General features: G+C 38.5%; 2 protein-coding genes and 1 pseudogene across 3 annotated transcripts; 2 read left to right on the plus strand and 1 right to left on the minus strand.

Annotated features, from left to right (window-relative positions):
* Window positions 1-736: 736 nt before the first annotated feature.
* Window positions 737-9,858, plus strand: LOC126783457 (transcription factor bHLH91-like; annotated as a pseudogene).
* Window positions 9,859-15,231: 5,373 nt separating this feature from the next.
* LOC126783496 (30S ribosomal protein S31, mitochondrial) lies at window positions 15,232-15,959 on the minus strand. The gene has a single exon (XM_050508973.1). It carries the CDS (start codon window positions 15,921-15,923, stop codon window positions 15,636-15,638), a length of 288 nt encoding a protein of 95 aa, XP_050364930.1. The 5' UTR covers window positions 15,924-15,959; the 3' UTR covers window positions 15,232-15,635.
* Window positions 15,960-16,637: 678 nt separating this feature from the next.
* LOC126782807 (epimerase family protein SDR39U1 homolog, chloroplastic) lies at window positions 16,638-22,029 on the plus strand. Of its 2 annotated transcripts, none has more exons than XM_050508129.1 (13): window positions 16,638-16,842; window positions 16,941-16,994; window positions 17,187-17,262; window positions 17,366-17,425; window positions 18,181-18,299; window positions 18,676-18,720; window positions 18,845-18,923; window positions 19,460-19,521; window positions 20,393-20,495; window positions 20,674-20,734; window positions 21,104-21,174; window positions 21,508-21,647; window positions 21,724-22,029. In XM_050508129.1, the coding sequence occupies exons 1-13, from the start codon at window positions 16,759-16,761 to the stop codon at window positions 21,823-21,825; spliced, it is 1,056 nt and encodes a 351-aa protein (XP_050364086.1). In that variant the 5' UTR covers window positions 16,638-16,758; the 3' UTR covers window positions 21,826-22,029. The 2 variants fall into 2 exon arrangements, with proteins under 2 accessions (XP_050364086.1, XP_050364087.1); XM_050508130.1 differs by having other exon boundaries at window positions 16,775-16,842; window positions 17,177-17,262.
* The last annotated feature ends 1,568 nt before the right edge of the window (window positions 22,030-23,597 follow it).

Consider the following 23,597-nt stretch of genomic DNA (forward strand, 5'->3'; position numbering starts at 1 on the left):
ACTGAATTAGACGTGTTTTGCCATTTGGAGTTAAAAAATTTCGCACCTGAGATGTGCATAACAAAGTCCACAGCATAGAAGTCTATAATCAACACCAAAAGTATTCTAGACATCATCTCTAGCTATATACAAATGAAGTGAATGTAATGTTGCCCGGTATTGTGCAGAGGCTCAAATACTGTGATATTGGTTTAGTTGGATCATCATTTCTCCAAGAACAATCAAATTTACTCTATAGTTGAGTGCTGCACGATATGACTTTGAATAAGTACTGTTAAAAATGGACTCCCGTTTCCCACTAGGAATTAAACCTAACATTATCATCCAAATTCACCATATAAGCAAAGACACGTACATCAAGATTCAATCAAAACATTATGAATCTCTCTAAGCTTTAAAACCATATGGAATGAGTTAGTTGAGGACCGATGTAAATTGAAAGGCATACTAATTAGAAACGAGGGACTCATTTTTGTGCGCTGCGATGTAACCATTTCAAAGTGGCTTTCAATTCTCGTTTAAACAAAATGCATGAGTCGTTACAGAGGGTGAAATGATATATATGCAATAAAAACATCCTGATGATTTGGATAGAATTCTACTAATTTACATGTGGTAAAAATGAACGGTTACTATGCTTCTTTATAATGGAACTTTGAATTAGTGATGACCCAACTAACTATAAGATATCAGAGTTTTTCCTCATCTCTCACTCTCTCTGAAGCCAAACGCATTTCTTAATTGGCCAAAAACCTTAGATGGAGGACTGTATAGTCATACGATGGAAGATTAGAAGAGATGCCAAGAGCAAATATGCAACCTCATTTGGTGTATTTGCGTCTTTCATCGTTGTAATGCTGTTCTTGTGGACCATTTGGTCTGGTCTTGAAGTTGCAGGGGAACCAAAAATGAACCCTGAGTACTACAACAATAATTTGGTAGTGTTTGGTGGAGTGCTTACAATAGTCCTTGGTTTCTTCTTCCTTGCTGTTGGCTTTCCTATACTGGCAGACTTGTTTATCGAGTTTTCTCAACAATTCCGGAACCCGGAGGAGAGCGGCATACATCAAGGTAGTAACATCAAAACTTAAGATAATCATTTTGTCATATGATTTTCATCATCTGTTTAATGATATGTAATGTTCAACAACCTGGCTTATATTAGTTTCTGGGGCTTTCCGCACTCATTGCCCAATTTTGGAAAATACTTCACAGTTAATGGTGGCGTCATTAGTACTATGTTTGGTATTAGATATGCAAGGTGATGACAACAATGACTTCTGATAATTTGCAGAAGTGTTCAAACCTTCAAATCCTCATTTTTTAGTGGCCATTTATTTGCAAGTTGCAATACAAAAACCACTTAGCTACATTGTTGGTCGATTTCAGAACAAATTCAAGCCCTTCTACTATTTACTCCATGACTATTTCGGAAAATTCTAATATACATCAATGTATGCTATACATTCCACATCCGACGGTCGATATTGTTTTGTGAGTGGGATCAGAAAAATAATATCCGTTGCAAGAAATTGTCGGTGCATCACTCGTTAACTTTCATATATGATGTGCATCTGCTTGTGAACAATCACAAACCTCTTGGCGAATGCTATTTAAGTGTTTTATATTGCTGCAGGAGGGAAATTGAAGACGATATGTATCATGAGCCGCATAATTGTGAGTTTGATTGCAATGTTGATGCTAGTATGGGCAGTTTCCACCGGGTTTTGGCTTGTAACTATACCAAGAGAAGGCGCATATTATCCTCTAGCATCCCCAGTTGGCTTTGTCAGTATCATGTTTGGTGTTAGTTACTTCATCATTGGACTCTGCACAATTGTAAAGATAGCAGTAGAATTGACAAAGCGCTTGCAAGGGATAGTGAAGAACGAAATAGTTATTCATCAAAACGATATAGATATCAATTGTTTCGTTTGACAATCTCAATAATGCATCATAATATTAGTTTCCGATATGGGAATACGCACCATCACATTCATAATTTCATACTGAGAAACCAGTCCTTTAGCAATCTTGGTCTAAATTGCTACTCTCTATGAGCAGTAATAATCGCGACGACATTAATAACCTTTATGCTCCCATAACCTAGAACCTAGTGCCACATGAGGAAAGTACAAAGTGTTCCGTTCACAACTGCAAAGCATATCGAGCCACAGTAATGCAGAAAATTGCTATCATGAACAGTGTTTTCAAAGGCGAAATTGAGGCGCGCCCTGGGCACGCTCCGGTGCAATGCGGCAACGAAGTGCCTCGCCACCCCAGACTGAGGCGGCTTGTTGGAAAACAGAAGAAAAGCGTCGGGGTGGCCTGTTTTTGCCAAAGGCGAGCACTGATGCGGCCTGGGCGAAAGGAAGAAGATGAAGTCGTTGACTTTTTAATCAATCTTTCCGTTAAAACGACATCGTATCAACTAATACAGCACACATAATAATCATGGAGACCGGTGGGCTCGGCCCAACTTGTTGCTACGTTACATAGTTTTGAAGATGGCCTTTAAAAGTTGGAAATATATTTATACCCACATAAACCTTTTTAAAAAAAACTTATATAGATTCATATCTTATTTATGAACATATTACATTAAAATAATATATGTTAGAAAGACAGTCGCTTTAGTACGCCGTTACTCTCGTCTCGTGATGCTTCCTCACATTTCTTTGAAAACATTGATCATGAATAAGCCAGGCTATTATCACACTTCCTCTGCACCAATCACTAACTGTATTACTAGTTCACTCATCGGAGACTTAATTTCTGGAAGGTGTCAAAGCTTCACCTATGTACTTTCATCAGAGATGAACTAAAATAACATCTTCAGTATAACACATGTAGTTCCAACCCCAACATCTTGATCGAGCCAATTATGTAGGTCATTCTGTTATACGTTATTATTTTCCCTATTGAACTAAAATACCTATATTATATATAGTAACAACCATGGATCCAATGGTAAATTAGGATCCTATCAAGGTCATCAAGAACTTCAAATCAAAGTTGATTTATAACGACCTGAACATAATGAAGAGTTAGTTATTCATTCAGACACCAGATTAGTTGCAGAAAGACTACTAATGCTTCAACACTTTCAACTACACAATCGAAGTTTTTTATTTCAGAAATTATTCATTTAATTTAAATTGAATAAATAGTATTAGCAAACGAAGAGCAAAACCCTGTACGTAAGTAATGTCTCATTTTTGCATGTAATTTTTGTTAGAAATAATGTGGACTTAACATTATCCAAATCGTTACAAACGTACATATTTTGAATTGATTTGAAAAATAACAGAATTACATTGAAGAATGACTTATTCCGAGATACTCTCTAAGGTGTATATCCCTTATTAAAATGTGGATTGTGGTAAGTTCAGTTACTCTACTGATAAAAGTGATCACAATGAGGACTCTTTATGGGATTAGTCCGAGTTGTGAGGAATCGATCGATATAAATAGCAGAGGAAGTCCCTGAGTTCAACACAGCGTTTTTGCATTTATAAGAGCCACATTCTGTTAGCTACTTGTGTTGACACTCAGGAGACATTCTTAGAAGTTATGGCAGCTCAAGGAATCAGACGTGCAGCTACTGGACTCGGAACTTATGACGACAACAACCCCAGTAAGTATTCTTTACTGAACTAGAATATGATTGTTGTATGCTTGATGGTTTTGATTGAGTTATTTAGTTGTGTTTTTGATTGTGTGATTAAGATCCTAAAACTTAGGTGAGCAGTTTGTTGAGTAAAACCAACAATTTCAGTCCCTCCTCTTCTCTTGTATATCTTGTGAACCAACCAAACCAAGCAGTTGTCCTCCAATGGAAGAACACCTCTCCAACTACCACCACCTCCTCCACCACGCCATGGAAATTGAGCAACAGCCGCTTCAGAACACCGCCACCAGTTCTCATTTGCTCAATCCCATCGAAACCCAACAAGCCACAAACTGGGGGGGACAGTAATAACGAAGTGCAGCAACAACAACAACAGCCACCAATCCCAACACCTGACCTTCTCAGCCTCTTCCACCTGCCGGAGACGGCGTCTGGAGTCATGTACGACCCAATGTTCCAGCTGCCTCCTCCTCCGCAACCGTTCAGGGAGCAGCTGCTGCCATATGGGTGCAACTCGAGTTTGTTCAGCAATGGTGGTGGGGATGCTCATCACTTGTTTGAGAATGGGGTGCTGGAGTTTTCCAAGGAGATGAAGCCGTTTGCAAGAGGGAGAGGTGGTGGGAATAAAGGGACCAAACACTTTGCTACTGAGCGACAGAGGAGAGTCCAGCTCAATGACAAGTTCACTGCTTTGAGGGAACTTGTTCCAAGCCCAACCAAGGTAAATTCATTCAATCATCTCAATTTTTGACTCTGATGATTTGGTTTTGATGATGAAACCCTACCAGGGTATTGATTATTGATTTTGTTTTTTGATTTTAAGGTTGTTTTGGTACATGTTTGTGTTGGGGGGAAATTGGTGCAATTAGTCCTTCCTTTCAATTGACATTTTCAAACACTGTGTTGAATCTTTTGATCATTTTTTATGAAATTATGCCAATTGTTATACTACGAACCACTTTCATTTCTTGTTTGGCTGATTTGTTAGTATTTTTTTTATAGGATTAGGAGATCTGTTTGGGAGATTAGGAGATCTGATCGAATTTAGAACTTTAGGTTGATTAGAGAATAATCAGAATATTGAAGGTTTTTCAACAGAGGAGCTGTTTACAGGTAGTGATGTTTGATATTGATGTGCTTTGTTTTGTTCAGAAATACCGGATTCTTTGCCATTGCTATGGCTGACTTATTATCACTGAAAATTCTTGTTGCATTTGCTTGTTGCTCTCCCATGTCTTCAAGGATTCTCCTTATTCCTTAACCATATCACTTGACATGCTGAATTTGCTGCTGCAACATACTCCGCTTCAGCTGATGGTAAAGCTACTGAATCTTGCTTTCTTGAACCCCATGAAAATATGCCAGACCCGATTGTAAATGCATAGCCTGTTGTACTTTTCATATCACTCATAGGACCAGCCCAATCACTTTCTGTATAGCCATAGAATTCTGTTTTTGAGGTAGGCTGATACCAAATACCATAATCTATGGTACCTTGAAGATATCTTAAGATCCTCCTTGCTGCACCATAGTGAACCTGACTTGGACTATGCATGAATCTTGATAGAAGACTTGTTGCATACATAATATCGGATCTAGTTGTAGTCAAATAAAGTAAGCTCCCAATGAGACTTCTGTAGCAAGATGCATTTGCTTTCGGAGAGCCATCCTCCTTTCTTAGCTTCTCATTAGTGATGAGAGGAGTTGCTACGGCCTTGCACCCGTTCATCTTGAATTTCTTCAAGAGATTTTCTACTTTCTTTGACATATAAAAATACCGCCTTGTTCTTGTTGTATCTCTATACAAAGAAAATAGTGCATTAGGCCGAGATCACTCATCTCAAATGTCATCATCATGTCTTGTTTAAATTCTTGAATTATTTCTTCATTATCACCAGTATAAAGTAGATCATCCACATATAAGGAAACGATGAGGATAAAATTACCTTGAGTTTTGATGTAGAGAGTTGGCTCACTCTTGCTTCTCTCAAATCCGGCATTGATGAAATATTTGTCTATGCAGCCGTTCCATGCCCTTGGTGCTTGTTTTGTTAAGTATATAATTAGTTAGCTAATCAGTCTTTCTGTTCTAGTGTTTTAGACACACGTCATTGTTCTGTAGCTCACACGATTTTCTCGTGCTCTATAGATAGAGCTAACTCTGTATCTCTCTGTAATCATTCTTCAATATTCATAATCATATTTGCTTAGTCTTTAAGCTTTTCTCTCAGCTTTCATGTTTAAGCCTGTAGAGAGCTTTCTTCAATCTGGACACTTTGTCTTCTCCTCCTTTCTTTATAATGCCTTGAGGCTGCTCCACATAGGTCTCTTCTTCAAGTTCCATTCAGAAAGGCTGACTTGACATCAAGCTGGTGTATTTTCCATTTCTTTTGAGCTGCACGTGCTACAAGAGCCCTTATTGTGTCAAGCTATGTTGCATGGACACGGACACTGACACGGCGACACGACACGGCGATACGGAAAATTACAAAAACTCTTTTTTCGACACGGATCCGATACGGCGAAATAAAAAATAATTATATATTTTTAATATATAAAATAAATTTACAATACAATTGCTAGTTCACATCTAACTACTACTTGTACTTCAATAATCAATAACACAACAATCTACACTAACTCGTGACAACTTAAAGAAAAAACACTCAAAATGTGTTGTAGCCTTAATCTAATCTAACAAAACACACACCCCAAGTCCCAAACAACTAGTCCAACCCTAAAGCCCATCTTTCCCGCTCCAACTCCTCTCCCACTCCTCTCTATCGGGAGTCGAGCCTTTAAAGTCTCCTTTTTTATTTTACCCCCATCTCATTTTAGGGTTTTTTCAGATTTGCAGATCCAATTTGGAAAATGGTGCTCACCGACAGTGTCGTCATGAAGGTCCTCTCCTACGCCTACGTCGCCATCTGGATCTTCCTTTCCTTCATTGTCATCGTCTACAAAAAGTACATCCTCGACCGGAAGCTCTATAACAGGCCCTTCCCCATCTCCCTCACCATGATCCACATGGCCTTCTGCTCCTCCCTCGCCTACCTCCTCATCAAAGTCCTCAAGCAGTCAAACTTGTCGACCCCATCTCCATGTCAGGTGACCTCTACCTCAAGTCCGTCGTCCCCATCGGCGCTCTCTACGCCCTCTCCCTGTGATTCTCCAACTCTGCTCACATTTTCCTCTCTGTCTCCTTCATCCAGATGCTCAAGGCTCTCATGCCCGTCGCCGTCTACTCCATCGGCATCCTCGTCAAGAAGGCCCGATACGGAAAAAGGCGTGTCGGTCAATGTATCCGAAAGTCAATATTTTCTGATATGAGACGTGGCGTGTCCGATATTGAAAAAAGACGTATCGTGTCGTATCGCCGTGTCCGGACGTGTCGGACACTACGACACTCCTCCAAGTGCCGTGTCCGTGCAACATAGGTGTCCAGCCTTGCTACTAGTGCATAGGTCTCATTGTAGTCTATCCCTGGCTGCTGTGAATAGCCCTCAGCAACTAGACTGCTTTGTGCTTTTGTATTGTGCCATTTGGATTCATCTTGGTATTTTTGACCCCATTTAACACCAACTATCTCATTTTTTGGTGGGCGCTCTACAAGTTCCCAAGTCTAATTTTTTTTTTCAATTGTCTTAATATCTTCTTCGATAGCTTTTCTCCAATTTTCATCTTTTACTGCAACTTCATAACTTTCAGGTTCTAAAGACATATACTTACAAGTTTCATATATATATATATATATAGCGCTTCTCGGCTGCAGACGTCCAGACGGTTTTCTGCCGTTTCCCCTCAATCCGACGTTGGCGACGCCGTTTCTTGTTGCCGGAGTGACACCACACCTTCCCAGACACTGCTCTGATTGAGAAGAAGGCGAAAGAGATCAAGATCGGAGGTCTTGCAACAATCTCACTCAAAACTTCACCACCGATCCCGATCTCTTTCGTCTTCTTCTTCGCAGCAGCGTTTAAAATGTGTAGTGTCACTCCGGTGAGAAGAAATGGCATCGCTGACGTCCAGATCGTGGAAAAACGGTGAAAATCCTGATAGAAAACCCATTCAGACCTCTGCAGCTGAGAAGCACTGTAGATATATATATATATATATATATATATATATCCCTCTGTTTTTCTGTCTGGATGTCCGCACGGTTTTTCCGTCCAGATTTCCACCGTTTCTCTTCAATCTGACGCCGGCGATGCCGTTTCTTCTCGCCGGAGTGGCACCACGCCTTCCTAGACGCTGCTCCAATGAAGAATAAGGCGAAAGAGATCGAGATCGGAGGTCTTGCAGCAACCTCACTCAGAACTTCACCACCAATCATGGGGGACCTCTGATTCTGATATCTTCGCCTTCTTCTTCATCGGAGCAACGTCTAGGAAGACGTGGTATTACTCTGGCGAGAAGAAACGGTATCACCGATGTCAGATCGAGGAGAAACGGCGGAAATCCAGACGGAAAAACCATCCGGACGTCCGCAGCCGAGAAGCGCTATATATATATATCCCTCAATGATTTTACTCTTCTAGGTGGTGACTCTGGATCATCATTGTCATCATCTTGATTCAAAGGAAGAGTAATTGAGGCTGTACCTGAAAGTTGCGAAGTTGCTTCTTTTTCCACTTCGTCTCTTGGTTGGAGTGGAAGAATCATCTGCTTCTTTTTTGTTGGGACAAATTTGCTCTTTCAACTTGTTCTTTATCCCAGTTCCAATATGCAGCTTCATCAAACACAACATCCCTGCTGATCATAAGCTTCTTTGTTTTTGGATTATAAACCCTGTAGCCTTTAGCTTGTGAACTGTAACCAACAAAGATACCAACTTCTGATTTTTCTTCCAGCTTATGGCTTTTTGCTGCTGGTATGTACACATAGCATATGCACCCAAAGACTGTTAGATGCTTTGCTGTTGGCTTCCGGTTGCTTTAAGCTTCAATTGCTGTATACTCTGCTTCTGCCCAAAAGCCCTTTTGCAAGTGCTTCTCATATAACATCGAACTAAGCCAATAGTGTTGTTATACTATGAACCACTATCATTTCTTGCTTTCCAGTTTTAGTTGGTTGATTTGCATTTGATACAATTTGGAGACCCTGTTCTGTAGTTTCTTTCATGCTTTCTTTTTCTCTTGGTTGATTCCTCCTTTTGCTTATTGTGTTTGTTTGTGGTGAGCAATTGGAGCAAAGACTGAAGATGTAGAATTCTTTAAAGATTGCTTATAATTTCAGAAATTTGCAGTCATGTACCGCTTGCATTGATTCTCTTGTTTCTTTGGGCTGCCTATATGGATTAGTTTCATTGTTTCTATGTTTTGGCATTACAATGGTGATTAGATCATTAATTGTTTCATGACTGTTTCTTGGTTCTTGGCATAATACTGACAATTTTGCTGGATGTTTTGAAATCTTGGGAAACAAATAATTGGAGCACAGCCTGATCGAGCATCTGTGGCGGGAGATGCCATTGATTACATACAGGAGCTCAAGAGGACTGTGAGTGAGCTGAAGCTGCTGGTGCACAAGAAAAGGTGTGGGAGAGATAGGAGCAAGAGGGCACAAGACAGAGCAGGACATAGGTGCCGGAGACAACGATGAGAGCTGTAACAAGCCTCCTGGTGACCCTGATCATGACCACTCCTACAAAAATGGCTCTCTGAGGAGCTCATGGCTGAAAAGGAAGTCTAAAGACACTGAGGTCGACGTTCGAATTATTGATGATGAAGTCACCATCAAACTGATCCAGAGGAAGAAGATTAATCTGTTGCTCTCTGTTTCCAAGATTCTTGATGAGTTGCAGCTTGAACTTCATCATGCTGCTGGGAGACACATTGGGAACTCATACAGCTTCTTATTCAACACTAAGGTTGGTGCAGTAGTGCTTACTTTATCTTGTGGATTTGTTTTTGTTGGGTCATTTCTTCATGCATTGTTTTAATTCATTGATCTTTGCTTTTTTGTATTATGCAGATGTACGAAGGGTCTTCTTTGTATGCCAGTGCCATTGCCAACAAGCTCGTTGATGCCCTGGATGGACAGTATGCTGCATTTCCATGCACCTTCCAATAGTTATTAGTATAAGGAGGCATGAACTGAGATGTTACTTGGAATTACTACTAAGTCTTTATAATATCTAATGTTCGTCTAACTACATCATATCATATCTGATGGTCATTAGTAGAGAGATTAAAGAACTAGGCAGTAATAAACTTGGTGTGACAGAGAGCATGACAGAATATTATATATGCAACTTATGGGATTTGAGGATATTTATAAAATGTATGCATATCTTGGTCAGTACTTTGATTACTGAGATCAGATACAGGTAATTGGCCAAAATATTACTGTGCTTATGATATAATTTAGTATATTCTCATTAGTTATGTGCTCGCAAGGGTTCAACAAATGCCACTGTTAAATACAGCAAAATGATTTTAAATCATTTTTTTTATTTCTCCATATTTTCCAAATCGGATTTAGATAGCTTTATTTGTCGGATCAAATTGACAATCTGGGGTTTGTGAAGGTGGGGAGGAACTCTTGTTCATGTCATCTTTAGGTGTGACTGAGTACGAGTCCAATTCAGTTTGGTGTAATCGTGTAAGTGTGATTTCAGGTGAGGGTTTGAGTGAGATGTTGGAGGGGCAAGGGACGGAAGGATGGTTACGATCTCCACTTTGTGATCTACATTTTTGTTGTTGGAAGTTTGTTGATTCGATAAAGTTTGGGCAGAGGTGTTGGTGGTCCGCGTGCCGCCGTCTAGGGTGGCGCGTCGGAGCAGGTGAGGGCGGTAGGGACTAGGTAATAGGCCTAGGACGGTATAGGAATCACTAGGTTTTGGGGACTGCGAGTGAGGTCACGCGCGGCTGCTTGGGCGGCGCAGGAGCCCCACGCGCGGCCGTCTGTGGCGGCACGTGAATAGTGGTTTACTGTAATTAATAATCATATGTTGGTTTACGGGTCATTTTCTAAGCATTTTGTTATGCTATTAGGTGACCGACGAAACGAGTGAGGGAATCGCTCTTGGTGTCGTAGAAGTTGCACGCATGAAATAAGGTGAGTAAATCTCATTATGACAAGTCTACCCTTGGCGGTGACTCATATTTATGATTTCTTAAAAAAAAAAAGTGAATTGTGACATCCATATAATATAGTGGATTGTGTATGTATACAAAATAGTAAATACGATACATATATATGAGTTGCATATTATATAATGTTACATTTTTTATTTAAATTATGAAATTTTATTGTTTTCGATTAATTGTGGCGAATGAGACCGGAAGGGAGATAATGTACCTTCTGGTATAATGGATTATTGGAATGACTTTATATATATTGTTGTGCGAGAGTCGCTTGGTTGTAGTACATAAACATGAGTGAATTGTTATATTGTACGTGATTTTAACATCGAGTCTTGTTAAAACGTTTTATGGTCTTCGGATGATGTTAGCATTAAATCGGAACCAAGCCTTGGTCGGGTGTCGGTTACGATCAATTAGAGCTCTAGTTTGTCTGCTGTTGTACTGCATGAGGGGTAACATATGGGTTGCCTGGGTCTCATGAGTACACATGTTTTAAAATGATATTGGGTAACCAGATGGGCTGCCAGTGTCTCATGAGTACACATATTTTAAATAAATACTGGGTAACCAGATGGGCTGCCCAGTGTCTCATGAGTACACATGTCTTAAAATGTTATATGTTACATTTCCTTTGTATGTGATGTATGTTTTAATGTTGGTTTACTCATACGGGCTGAAAAGCTTATCGGGTTTGTGTTTATAATCCTGGTGCACTAAATCGATGGTGTATGAGATAGTTCTGCATGTAGGAATTAGCAGGTTCAGAGAGCTTACTCTGAAGATTACTGAGGATTTCTTTCTTCCGTTTGTGGTGAGGATTTAGTGAATATTACATTTCCAATTGTTATAATACTTGAGGTATAAATTGGTTATGTATTATTCAAGTCGACTGAGTCGTACTGTGAACTCAGTTTCAATACACTGTTACTATAAGATGATTTCAATATATTTGGAATTATTTTAGAGTTTTCATGACTTCGAATTCGAATTTTATCATTTGAAAATTCGGGGTCGTGACAGCACCTGAATTCAACAATGGTACTACATTGAGCTAAGGTGCCAATCTAATCAAGAGTTTATAACTTTATATCACAATCTGAAGATGTCTTCATTAGTCACATAATAGAAACATACTAATGAGAATTTTAACATGACGATGGACTAGTTTTTTTTTTCTTTGCTCTCATTTTCGTATTTTTTTCATAGAAAGTTAACCATCACAAATGAAACAAATCTAGAAATCAAATTTCAAACACATTAACACATTGTTTTATGTCCTAAGAGTTTTGCAGAATTATGAAAGGCTGATGGGTTCACCGACAATTGCTCCATCTCAGTTTGTAATAGTGTTAATAACTAAACTTTCGTCCTCTTGTATATCCAAGCTTCAGCATCCGAATCCCAGTCGAAATCGGAAAGGACCACTCACCGGAGAAGACAACCTAATTTGCTTGTTTGGTGTTTGTTTGTTCAGAACATAGGTGCCCAAATCCCCAAGCTTTAAAGCCAATACCTCATTCCCATGGACCTCAGTTCGATTGGCTAGTGTCCGAGAGGTGAAGCGATGTAGAAGCTTCTAGAAGAAGATAGGACAATGGTATGGAGTTCAAAGATGGCGAGAGCCTTCTCAGAGGGAGCAACCTGGAAGCCATGGGGATAGAGTAGTTTGATTAATGACAATAAGACTACCGAGTCTGTGATGATATGTAGCCAACTATGCCGTAAAGCAACTAGTCGTGTACGAGTCTACAACCATCAATACCAGGATTACCAGCTGTATAGATGAGCAATCTTTTGCAACAACACATAACCTAGCGCCACACAATCATCCAAAGTTCTTACCTAGTTCACATCCGACGCATCAGTTCAAGCATCTTAGTATGCTATATTTCCTTTGCAGTAATCAATCCCAACTAAATTCTAGTTCAATGTCTATAAGCTAGCGCCAAAGATGAACCTAAGTTTTTTTCTCAAGTTCACATCTCCACATGCATCTTAGTATGCTAAACTGCCATTTTGATCAGGAAAATGATAAAAATCTCAATGCAGGAAACTTAGTCAGTTTGTACTTTTGTGTACATATGACCCATCTAAAATCACACTTTATCCTTATGAAATACCCTAACAAGCACCCATCATGAGTTCATGACAATGTACTTTGATGTTTTCGCAATGAAATTTAGTACCTATCTGTAGGCTGTAGCGATCATTGTTGTCTTTCTTGACCTCAGTAATAAGGCAGATAAATAATGAGTCCACATATATTCTGATCGGACAGTAGAAAATTATCATAGAGGATGTCCCACTGCTGAAAAGAACTCAATTAACCGGTGAATTGTAAAAATGCACCTAGAACCCTGAAACTTTTAAGACTCGAGTAACCATCATCATATAAGTGCTTCGTCAATGAACAGAAAAGAAGAGGTAAATCAGAAATAGCCGTGTTATTTCTAAGAATCTCTCAATCAAAAGTTAATCTCTCAATCAAAAGTTTGAAACTTATGCAATGCAGTTTGTAGTTTAGATATAAAAGCAAGTGCATCTTTAAATTTCAAAGAAACAGAAACCCATCAAATATTAAAACCCAAGAAGCGTACAAATCATTCACAGTTTCACACAATATACACATTTAGCCCTTGCATAAATCAAAACCTTAAAAGCTAAAGAGAATTAGGAAAAAAATCACAACTCAATTCATATTATCTTCAAAGGCGGAGACATCAAATAATAAAAATTTTGAGGTCTATGTATCTGACAAAGTCTATACAAACAGAAATAAGTTACCAAAGGAGTCGTTTGCTCTGAGAACGGTAGACAATTCTGAGCTAGTTGATCTTATATACAAATTAATAAAATAGGGCTTGATCATGTAGATAACCAAAATTCCAGTAATTATCACATGCCTCAAATTGACAGTAATTACCATTTCAATAAAACACAAAATCACAGGCCTCCAATGAATTTACCACCTCCAATCTGTTCACCCAACCCAACATAACTTAATACGCAAAAAAAGATAGACAAAGGACTTGATGCAACAAATTAATATCCCAAACTGGCCTTCGCTCTACCCTTGACCAGAACACTGATAGGGTGATTGATAAAGATAGCAACAGCATAGGCATCAACCAGTATGGAAGCTTCCCAGTATTTGCAGCACTGCAACTGGGGCAGCACCAGTCATCTTTGACAAGTAGCCAAAGCAATCCAACCTTACCTTTTATTTTACAAGTTACAGGGGCATATTGTCATCTTTGGTCTCTCTTCTCCAGAGAAGATTGTCTTCCCCTGTGCTGGTTACATTGTCTTAGATGGCAGATAACTTAGACAGGTGGAAGTAACAATACACAAGGCATCATAGAGTCAACTAATTATGGCCTAAACATACTGGCTACTACGACTGTCAACATAGATGCACAGTCATCAAGAAATTTTCATAAATCTCACGCTTTTCATAAAGAAAATTGAAGCTAATTGTTGATCCAACAACCAGAAAGTCATCTTAGTATACAAAACGCACACAAATGCCATCTATGTATCGCGATCTATCCCTGTTTAGCTAAGCAAGGATCATAGTAAATAATGAGAAATTTACCCATAACAATGTTCCATACATAACACAAACTTAAGCCTCTTATTATACTCCGATAAATGTGCTTAGAAACATCACCAACGTGTCCCCTGAGTAATTTAAGTGCAATCCCATCCTCACTGTAGATATTTGTAGTCACAGTTACTGTTCCTTTTCTCTTAAGCTCAGTACAAATGAAACCAAAAACCTAGCTCTACTTAAGCATTTGACACTTGCACGCAATTTGTAGTTTTTTAGATATTAAAAGAGAAAGACCCATGAAAGAGTGAGACACAATAGCCAAACAATATAAGTAACAAATATTTTAAACAGAATATGAGCATAAGGTTGCAAATGGAACCTCTCAAAAGCTAAGGAGGAACAGGTCAGTACAAAAGGAAAGAGAATCCTAAGCAAGAGCAGGGTCAGGACGAAAGGAAAGAGTGAACGTAGTAAACTTGGGCATCTGAAATTGGCCTTCACCCATTCTATCGTCTTCCTTCTTTACTTTTTATGACAGTATTCTAACTCTTTTAGCCAACCATTACCTTTACAACTTTTAAGCTTTTTCGGGCTACAAAAATTGCTTGAGATGGTATTGCATGGGATATCTTGGGATCGGAACCTCCAAACACCATTTTCCACTTATCTGTGTTATTGTACTCAACCAACACAGAAGTAGACGATATATGTAAGAAGATACCTACTTAAGTTTACATTAGCTTAGTCTATTGACTCTAATGAGTGGAGTTCTGCGTGCATCCATATCAGAAAGATGGGCTAATATTACTCTCATGTATTCTCTAAACTGTGTGTATTAATTCCATTCATAGACCAACTACATTGCTCACATATGCAAACTGTATGTGTGTCTTATCACATTTGTACAAGCCATACAAATGATATGGAAACTGATAATATATTAGACGAACAAGCAACTAATTTCAACTTTGCTGGAAAGGAAATAACTTTTCAGCTCACCCATACTACTTCTTGTGCGAGAATGTGTGTGACCCTAGAACCCAAAACCTTAAACATCTACAGTGCTCCCTTACAAGGTGCTTACTTGAATATTATCCAACCAGACTTGAGTCCCTACTACATCAGGAATTACTCTTTTATTTCATAACCTCCGTAGAAACGGACAAGTTCCCACTTGGATAGTTCCACATTAATAAAACTAAAAACTAATCGAAATTATACTAAGCTGAAAAACTCAAGAAGAAAAGCAGCATTCAAGCAAATATCGTACACCGGATAGACGAGTCTACTGCAGCATTCCATATATGTATATAAAGAAGCAGCAGCTAAAACCCTAGACCAATTAAATAAATAAATAGAAAATTCAAATGAGCTTGAAAGGGAGGGGCCAAGGAGTGGACCTGGGGACCTCAACCTTGTCCTTGATGCGCTCTATCATCTTCTCCTTCTTCGGCCTCGCGTTTCCGAACGATCCTTTGAATCGCTTCCCCTTCTTCGTCTTCTTGTCCCCCCGCCCGCACAGCATCGGAGCCCCGAACTGAGCTGCTGCTGAAAATGATGACGTCGACGATGACGCGGTGGTGAAGAGGGCGCGCTGCTCCCTCGCCAACACTCGCCTCGCTGCGGCGGCGCAACTCTGAGCCATCGCCATTTCCCCCACTTTTGCGCTCTGTTAAAATTTAGACCAGAAAACAAGCTGAAAATGGTGGGGAGAGAGCATTTTTATAGCTAACTTACGGGCCGGGTCGGGTCATCGTGTTCGGCTTTTGCTTAGAATGGGGTTTAACCGTTTTAAGTGGTTAACTGAGTGAGGTTTAACTTTTGTATTTAATTAACTTGAGTCTCCTAGTGCTATAATGAAAATAATAGTCACTGAGGACCTCAACTTTTGTATGTTTCTGAATAATACACTGAGGATGACAATGTAATTAGAAAGTTGGGTATAATCTACGGTCTAGGGAAGGAAATATCATACCAGTATCACTACACGCTAGTGAGGGTAAAGTTGTCCACTTCAATTCATACCTACTATGTCGTTTTGAAGCTTAATGTACTACTACAAATTTTTATGTACAAAGCACAATGTCTTCACCATTGTACTTTGTGATTTGATTTAGAGAATGATCCTGACTTGGGGCGATCTTATTAGCCCTAAAATTAGGTTACACTATGACATGTTGATCTTAGAATATGTACACCTTTGAAGTCAGTTTTTCATGTGATGTAAAAGCGTCATATTTTAATTTTCAGCCAATTTTATTGGTCCCTATGAAATACAAAATACATATGACCCCAGTAGTGTTACTAATTATGGAAATGGAAAGAATGGGTGATGGAAAATTGGAAAGGGGGTGGTGAGTTTGGTGTGGTTCCCAATCAAACACATTGCTACTTTCTATTCAAAACTACTCAATTATCCATCCTTTCACAACAGAAACACAAGTCAAGAACTGAAGAAAGCAAGCAGTTTTCCTGAGCTTGCAACAATGGAGGTCTGCAGAGCCACTGCTTTCTCATGGACCCACACCATCTCCACCTCCACCTCCCTCCACGTTTCTCTCTCCCCCTCTATAAGTTACCCACTTCTTCTTTTCTCTCACTTGTGTTCTCCCACATTGCCCCCCTTTTGTATTGAAACTTCAAGTTTGATTCTTTCTTGGGTGTTTACAAGTGGGAGACCAAGAGACTCACTGTTTGGTGCGCCTCTGACCAAACCCAGAAGGTATGCTCTTCCTCTTTTTCCACAAGTACACACCTTTTTGGGTGAATTCTGTGACCCCATGTTGGCAATGCATATAGGATGAGGCAATTGTGTAATGTGTTAAATAAGTTCATAATGGTAATTATAATGATGGGGTTTCTAGGATGGCTTTTGTTTGTTGGAGAATTCATTGACTTTTGCAGGTTGTCATAGGCAAATCAGATGACTGTATCAGTAACAGGAGCTACAGGTTTTATCGGTAGACGATTGGTGCAAAGGCTGCATGCAGGTCATACCTAATACTTATTGTCTATGAAACTGAAACTTATGCTTACAGGCTTATAAATGTGGCACTCACATGAATTTACTTATGTTCCTTTATTGGAATGCAGATAATCATAGTGTGCATGTCCTGACACGGTCTAGAACAAAGGCTGAGTTAATTTTTCCGGGTAAGAAGGTATGCCTACTTATAGTTATTTGAATCTTTGTACAGAAAGAAATGGAATAGTGTGTTTTGAAATTTATAAATGCCCTACATGTGTTAGACCAACCTCATATAGTGTGATAGATACTACCTGATAAGTTCAATATTCCTGATCAATTGCATCATGTATAATGGTATTTGACTTCTATGATCACTGACCGAAGGTTATGGAAACTAAGAGATGTTACGTTTTTGTTTCTGATCCAGTACTCATAGTTATGTAGCCTACTATTTACACGATTCCCTTCCAAACAGTTATATGTTATTGCTTCATGCTTGACAGGGCATCTTTGGTCCTGTTTCAATCAGCAAAAGATAGGGCTTGGTTGTTCCTTCTGTTATGCATACCCTTGTTTTATGCTAATTACTGTTTGCCTTCATGTATATCCTTGTTGGGTTCAATGGTGTGGGTGTACATGCTTAGGGTCAGTGCTTGTAGTTGAATTGCACTTAATAAGCAATCTGGGAACACTTAGTGATATTTTAAGGATTTAAGCTAGGGGAAAGACTGAGTGACACAAATAATTTACAATCAATGTTCTATCACATTTCTATATAAATACACAGATTTAAATCAACTCCATTAGTTAACTTTCAGAATCTCTTGATTTCTGTGTTAAATGTCACTGCTTAAATTTTTCTGGCAATGGGAATATCTGATCTTGTCTATAGCTTCTTTATAGATAATTTTGTTTCACACATGAATGTTTCTTCTTGTAGTTAAGGATTTTCCAGGTATCGTAATTGCAGAGGAGCCAGAGTGGAAAGATAGCATTCAAGGTTCAACTGGTGTTGTAAATTTGGCTGGAATGCCCATTAGTACAAGATGGACTGCTGAGGTATACTACCTTTTTCTTTTTTTTAGTTAGCCTAACTGTAACTTTTACAGTAGGTAGTAAAAATATGAAAAGAAGTTCAAGCTAACTTTGCCTTTTTACTTGACATACTCTATGTGTGGCTGTTACTGTTATGTTCTGCATAGAAATTTTGTAAAAGTAGGATGAAACCATTGAAATTAATCAAGCCTCTTATATTCAGTAACTAAGAAGTGTATCTATACATATCATGGTTTGAAGATTTGATAGAGTCATACTAGCATAAGGCTACATGGTGTTATCCAAATGACTTACAATTAGCTTAACTAAAACATAATCAATATGCTTTCCTAGAAATCTAGAAGCCAGTTTAAGTGAATAGTTTTTTATTGGACTGTAGGTAAAGAAAGAGATAAAGCAGAGCAGGATTAAAGTCACTTCCAAGGTAAGCAGTTTACTGATCCTTTCACAGTGCTACTAAACCAGTGTTTCTTATATACGTATATTCCTTTGACTATTACTGATCGCTGATGCAAAAAGTTAATGTGGCCTTTCAATTAATTGTGAAGGTCATAAATATAATAAATGATTTACCAGATGCAGTCCGGCCATCAGTCTTGGTTAGCGCAACAGCCGTTGGATACTATGGTACGTTCATTCTTATTGCTTGATTTTTGTTTTACATGTAGTAATGATATTGTTGATGTAGTAGTATTCAGTTGTTAAAACACTAAAGATTTGCATGAAATTTATTTTCTGCTTTAAATTGTTAGATTTTAATGGAATTGGAGCATCCTTAATCTTTTTTTTTTTTTTGGATCATCCATCTCTTTAACATCTTTCATCAAAGTTTAATATGACTATCAGCAGTCATACTGCAGTATTTCTTTTTACTTTTGAGTAGTCGTATTGCACTTGTCACAAAGGTGTCGAGAAATTATAGCTAGATTCTTTTAAGCTACTTTTACTTGAAATTATTTTCTTTTAGTGATACCTGCTGATTTCATACCCAGTTAAAGTTTGATTAGCAAGTATTAATAGCTAGAGAACTGAGGTAATAAAATTCTCTCCCTTTCACTGGCATTGGATGTTCCATTGCTGTAAAGGGCCGGTATCTTTCATCATCATAGTTTGTATTATGAACCCCAGTATCTTTCATCATCATTTTATATTTTTATGCTCAGGTACTAATGAGACTCGTGCATTTGATGAACAGAGTCCATCCGGAAATGATTACTTGGCTGAGGTAAGCAATGAATTAGCTTGTAGATTGTAAATTTTATACATAATCAGGATTCTGAAAAGCATTTAGGAAGTAAATATGATGTTGTGACTTCTAAGACATGCTTAAGACTTCTATTCAGGACTAATGTTTAATTATTAGGTTTTTTTTAATAAAATGCTGTATGTATAATCCACTTGGTCAACAGCAGGCCCAATGTGGTCAAGTTAAACTTAGTTGTTATTACAGATCCTGGTCCACTTTTCCTCCTACTATTCATCGGTTCTTTCATGGAATATGTATTATTATCATCTGTAGGTTTTTGCTTCGTAATTTGGCTAATTCCCTTTTAGGTATCCAAATCAGGAGTCACTAGCTTCATGGCCTGTGCTTTTCATGTGAAAATAGTGCACCGTGTTTCTGATTAAAAAGGGATTGTATTCTAGTTGAGAAAGAGAAAATAGAAAGGAGTAAAAATTTAATACTGTACGAGCAGGCCAAACAATGTGCAGTTTATACTGAAGCTGAATAGTTCTTTAGGGTCAGTAAGTCAAAAGCAAATTGTTTCACTCTGCAATTTCTGCATTCTGACTCTTTTTTAAATGTTCTATTTTCTCAAAAAAAAAAAAAAGTTCTAGGCCAGCCCTCTTCAAGTGGTAACTACTACCTAATTAATTTGAAAATTCCTGATTAATTTGCATCACAAGTGATTTTTTAAAATTATTAAGAACAACACGAAGGCTATGGAAACTTAGAGAAGTCTCGATTATGTTTCCGTTCCAGAACTCTTAGTCATTGAGACTATTAATTATATGCTTCTGTTCACCCAACTTATGCTAGAACAGATAGTGGAATCACTTTCAAACATTTTGTCAGTTTAAAAACATTTTGTCAGGTTTGTAGAGAATGGGAAGGAACTGCCCTTAAAGTAAATAAGGACGTTCGGTTAGCACTCATCCGTATTGGTGTTGTTCTTGGTAAAGAAGGAGGAGCTTTAGGTATGGCTAGAGTATATCAACAAATTTGCACTGACCACATTTGGTTTAGGCTTGCATGACCTGTAGTATTGCATTACGATGTACACAATAGTTTCCTATTTGCATTTTTAGTTAGTTTCAAGAATAAAGTTAAATCTTCAGCTGCCCCGCGCATGCTTACACCTTTGAGTTTCTGCAGCTAAAATGATCCCTCTGTTCATGGTGTTTGCTGGGGGACCCTTGGGCTCTGGAAAGCAATGGTATGGTACTCTAGGGTAACATGTCACAATTTTTTGGTACTAATACTTTTGAATTGGAAATTTAGAGTGAATAAGGCTTTTAAAAGAACAGAAAAATATCCAAGAGGACATAAATGATGCTAATCTGACAATTTTGGAAACAAACTGCCAGATTGGCAATGAAAGTGAAATTTTTCTCTGGGTTAGCTTTAATAGGAAATATGCAAGCATTTAAATATCCTTATTGGACAACCAAGGTACTCTGTAGAGGGTATCTGTATTTGTTTCAAGGTACTCTGTAGGCTGAAGAAAGACTAACTATTATTCAACGCAGGTAATTAGATCAATTGAAGACATTGCCATGTAAACTTATAATTTGTATTTTGGTAGGTTTTCCTGGATTCATTTGGATGACGTTGTGAACCTTATATATGAAGCTCTGACTAATCCATCTTATAAAGGTAATGACTTCATTATTGATTTACTGGTACTTACATATTTATGTTGAAGCTGATGGTTTCGCTGGCTAATTCACCCTTCTGGTTTGATATTAAATTAGCTAGAACATGGAGAAATTAACTCTTGAGTTAGTGATTGAATGTTTCTTTCATGATAGATTTACTTACTGTCAATATCTGAACTTGTGTCTGAGGTACATGTTGCACTGTTTTCTTCTTTACCAGACACCTAGGACATGACATACAAGTAAAATCACGATCACTTCTAAACAATGTGATATTGATTCGATAAACTTTGCAACATACTGAACTTGGTTTCTTAATTATAATCACCAGGAGTTATCAATGGAACTGCACCCAATCCTGTTCGATTTATGGAAATGTGTCAACACTTGGGGAATGTCTTGGGTAGGCCTTCATGGCTGCCTGTGCCCGACTTCGCCTTGAAAGCAGTCCTTGGAGAAGGCGCTGCAGTGGTGAGCTTTTGTTGATATTTATTTAACTTTTTTTTTTCCTTATTACATCTTGCTAAGAAACTTAAGGTCGCTTCAGGTGCTGGATGGGCAAAGGGTACTACCACTTAAAGCGCAAGAGTTGGGTTTTTCCTTCAAATACTCTTATATCAAAGATGCATTAAAATCGATTATGACATAAAAGTCATACAGTATAAATGTGGCTGCGGAAACAAATCGGTTCACTTTCTTTTGTTTTTTGGTGAGAAAGAAGGCATCGTTACTTTCAAAACTGAATGTAAAAGATGAATTCCTGAGTAATTCATAAAACTACAAAAACGTTTGATAGTTTTTGGGTGAGGAAAACAACTGATACTGTGTCACAGAAGAACTATGTGATTCTTTGTTCTTTGTTCTTTGTTCTGTGTCACAAAAGTTCAAGCATGTGGAAGAAATTTGGCATTCATCTTTAATATGACCTAGGATCATACCTAGAAGTTAAAACACTACCAGACTATCTCATCAATAACCAACTTCTGCCAAGCTCTTCTGCGCAGTTAAGAAGCTTGAGCATCACGTTCCAACTAATAGTTGAGCACAAACTTGCCACAGCTGCTTTTTTTGACCTCTATAGATTGCGAAGATATTTGGCTTGCTACCAGCAAGAGTATCCAATCGTTTGCCTTTCACCCACATCTGATCGCTTACTCTTAGTACATGAATTTCCTTCGACATTGAAAGGTTGCTGCATCCAACCCTCTTCACCTCCATAGTTATCCCTAAACTCCTGATTCCTGATCGTGTTTAGGCGCAGTGTTTTGATATTGCCCATTACAAGTCTAGTCTGATTGTAGTAACCCTCATTTCGCCACCATCAGGCTCCAGTGGTGAACTCACTGTCCTCAAACTTTGGCTTTAGAGAATGGAGTAGGTTCTAACTCACTGTCCTCTTCCAAGAGAAGGGGAGTGTTGGGGTGCAAATGCACTATCATTCTTGGTGCCGAATTCTTGGGAAAGTGGTTACACCCATACACATGGTCCCAGTATTGCCCGAGTCTTCAACAACTATAATTGAATTCCTTTGTGGTTTTACAGCTTCCTATATTCTTTTTATATTGAATAGTAATGTACTAATAAGCAAAACCAGACATGTCATCTGGTTTGATTACAATCTGCATTGAGTACATCTTGATTCTTGAGGGTTTTACCATACTCCCAGCTGTTGGGACCAAAGCAGAAGTGGTTCCAAAAACAATGGCCTAGGAAACAATGAACTGAATGAAGAACTGAACCCTGGTCACAACATGTGTTATGTGATTAGATCGGATTTGTGGCGATTCACTTGTATATATAGATTTCCAGCTAGAGCATAGAGAGAGAGATCACGCATGGCAGCTTATTCATACCCTTGCGTCTCGAGCGTGTCCTTTACCTTGGTTCATGCCTCATGACTGGAGATTTTAATGAGGTGATGAGAAGAAAGGATAATTCAGGTGGCCGTCCTCGTGCTATCACTGCAATGACAAAGTTTGGAAGGATTGTCTACATTTCTATCTATCGTATGTAGGTCAAGATTGAAGAATCGTCTGCGCTCATTAATCAAGCCATTAAGCATCAAGTAATAATTCAGGGTTTAAAACTGTGACCTCACGCTCCAACTCTCCATCATTTTCTGTTTTTCCAATGATAGTATCCTGCATGGTTTACCAAACAGGGAAGAATGCATGCGGTAGTATAGACGCATATAATTCCGGACAGAAAGTGAAACCTTCCAAGAGTAGTGTGATTTTCAGTAATAATGTGAGTGAGGAAAAGAAAACTGAACTTTGCTTACATTCTTGAAGTGAAGTGTGTTCCGGAACATGATCGACAGGGTATTTTGGGTCTCCGTATCCGTGTAGGAAATTTTCGGTTACATCTAGTAGAATCTCACAAAAGAAGTTGATGAACTGGAACGCAAAAATACCAAGTGCT

Source organism: Argentina anserina, chromosome 2 (genome assembly GCF_933775445.1).
Source record: "Argentina anserina chromosome 2, drPotAnse1.1, whole genome shotgun sequence".
NCBI classification, from domain to species: Eukaryota; Viridiplantae; Streptophyta; class Magnoliopsida; order Rosales; family Rosaceae; genus Argentina; species Argentina anserina.

Coding starts and splice junctions, on each gene's coding strand:
- LOC126783496 (XM_050508973.1), bottom strand. CDS start 15,923: ATGGCGATGGCTCAGAGTTGCGCCGCCGCAGCGAGGCGAGTGTTGGCG.
- LOC126782807 (XM_050508129.1), top strand. CDS start 16,759: ATGGAGGTCTGCAGAGCCACTGCTTTCTCATGGACCCACACCATCTCC. Junction 17,263..17,365: donor GGTGCAAAGGCTGCATGCAG/GTCATACCTAAT, acceptor ATTGGAATGCAG/ATAATCATAGTGTGCATGTC. Junction 21,175..21,507: donor GACTAATCCATCTTATAAAG/GTAATGACTTCA, acceptor TATAATCACCAG/GAGTTATCAATGGAACTGCA.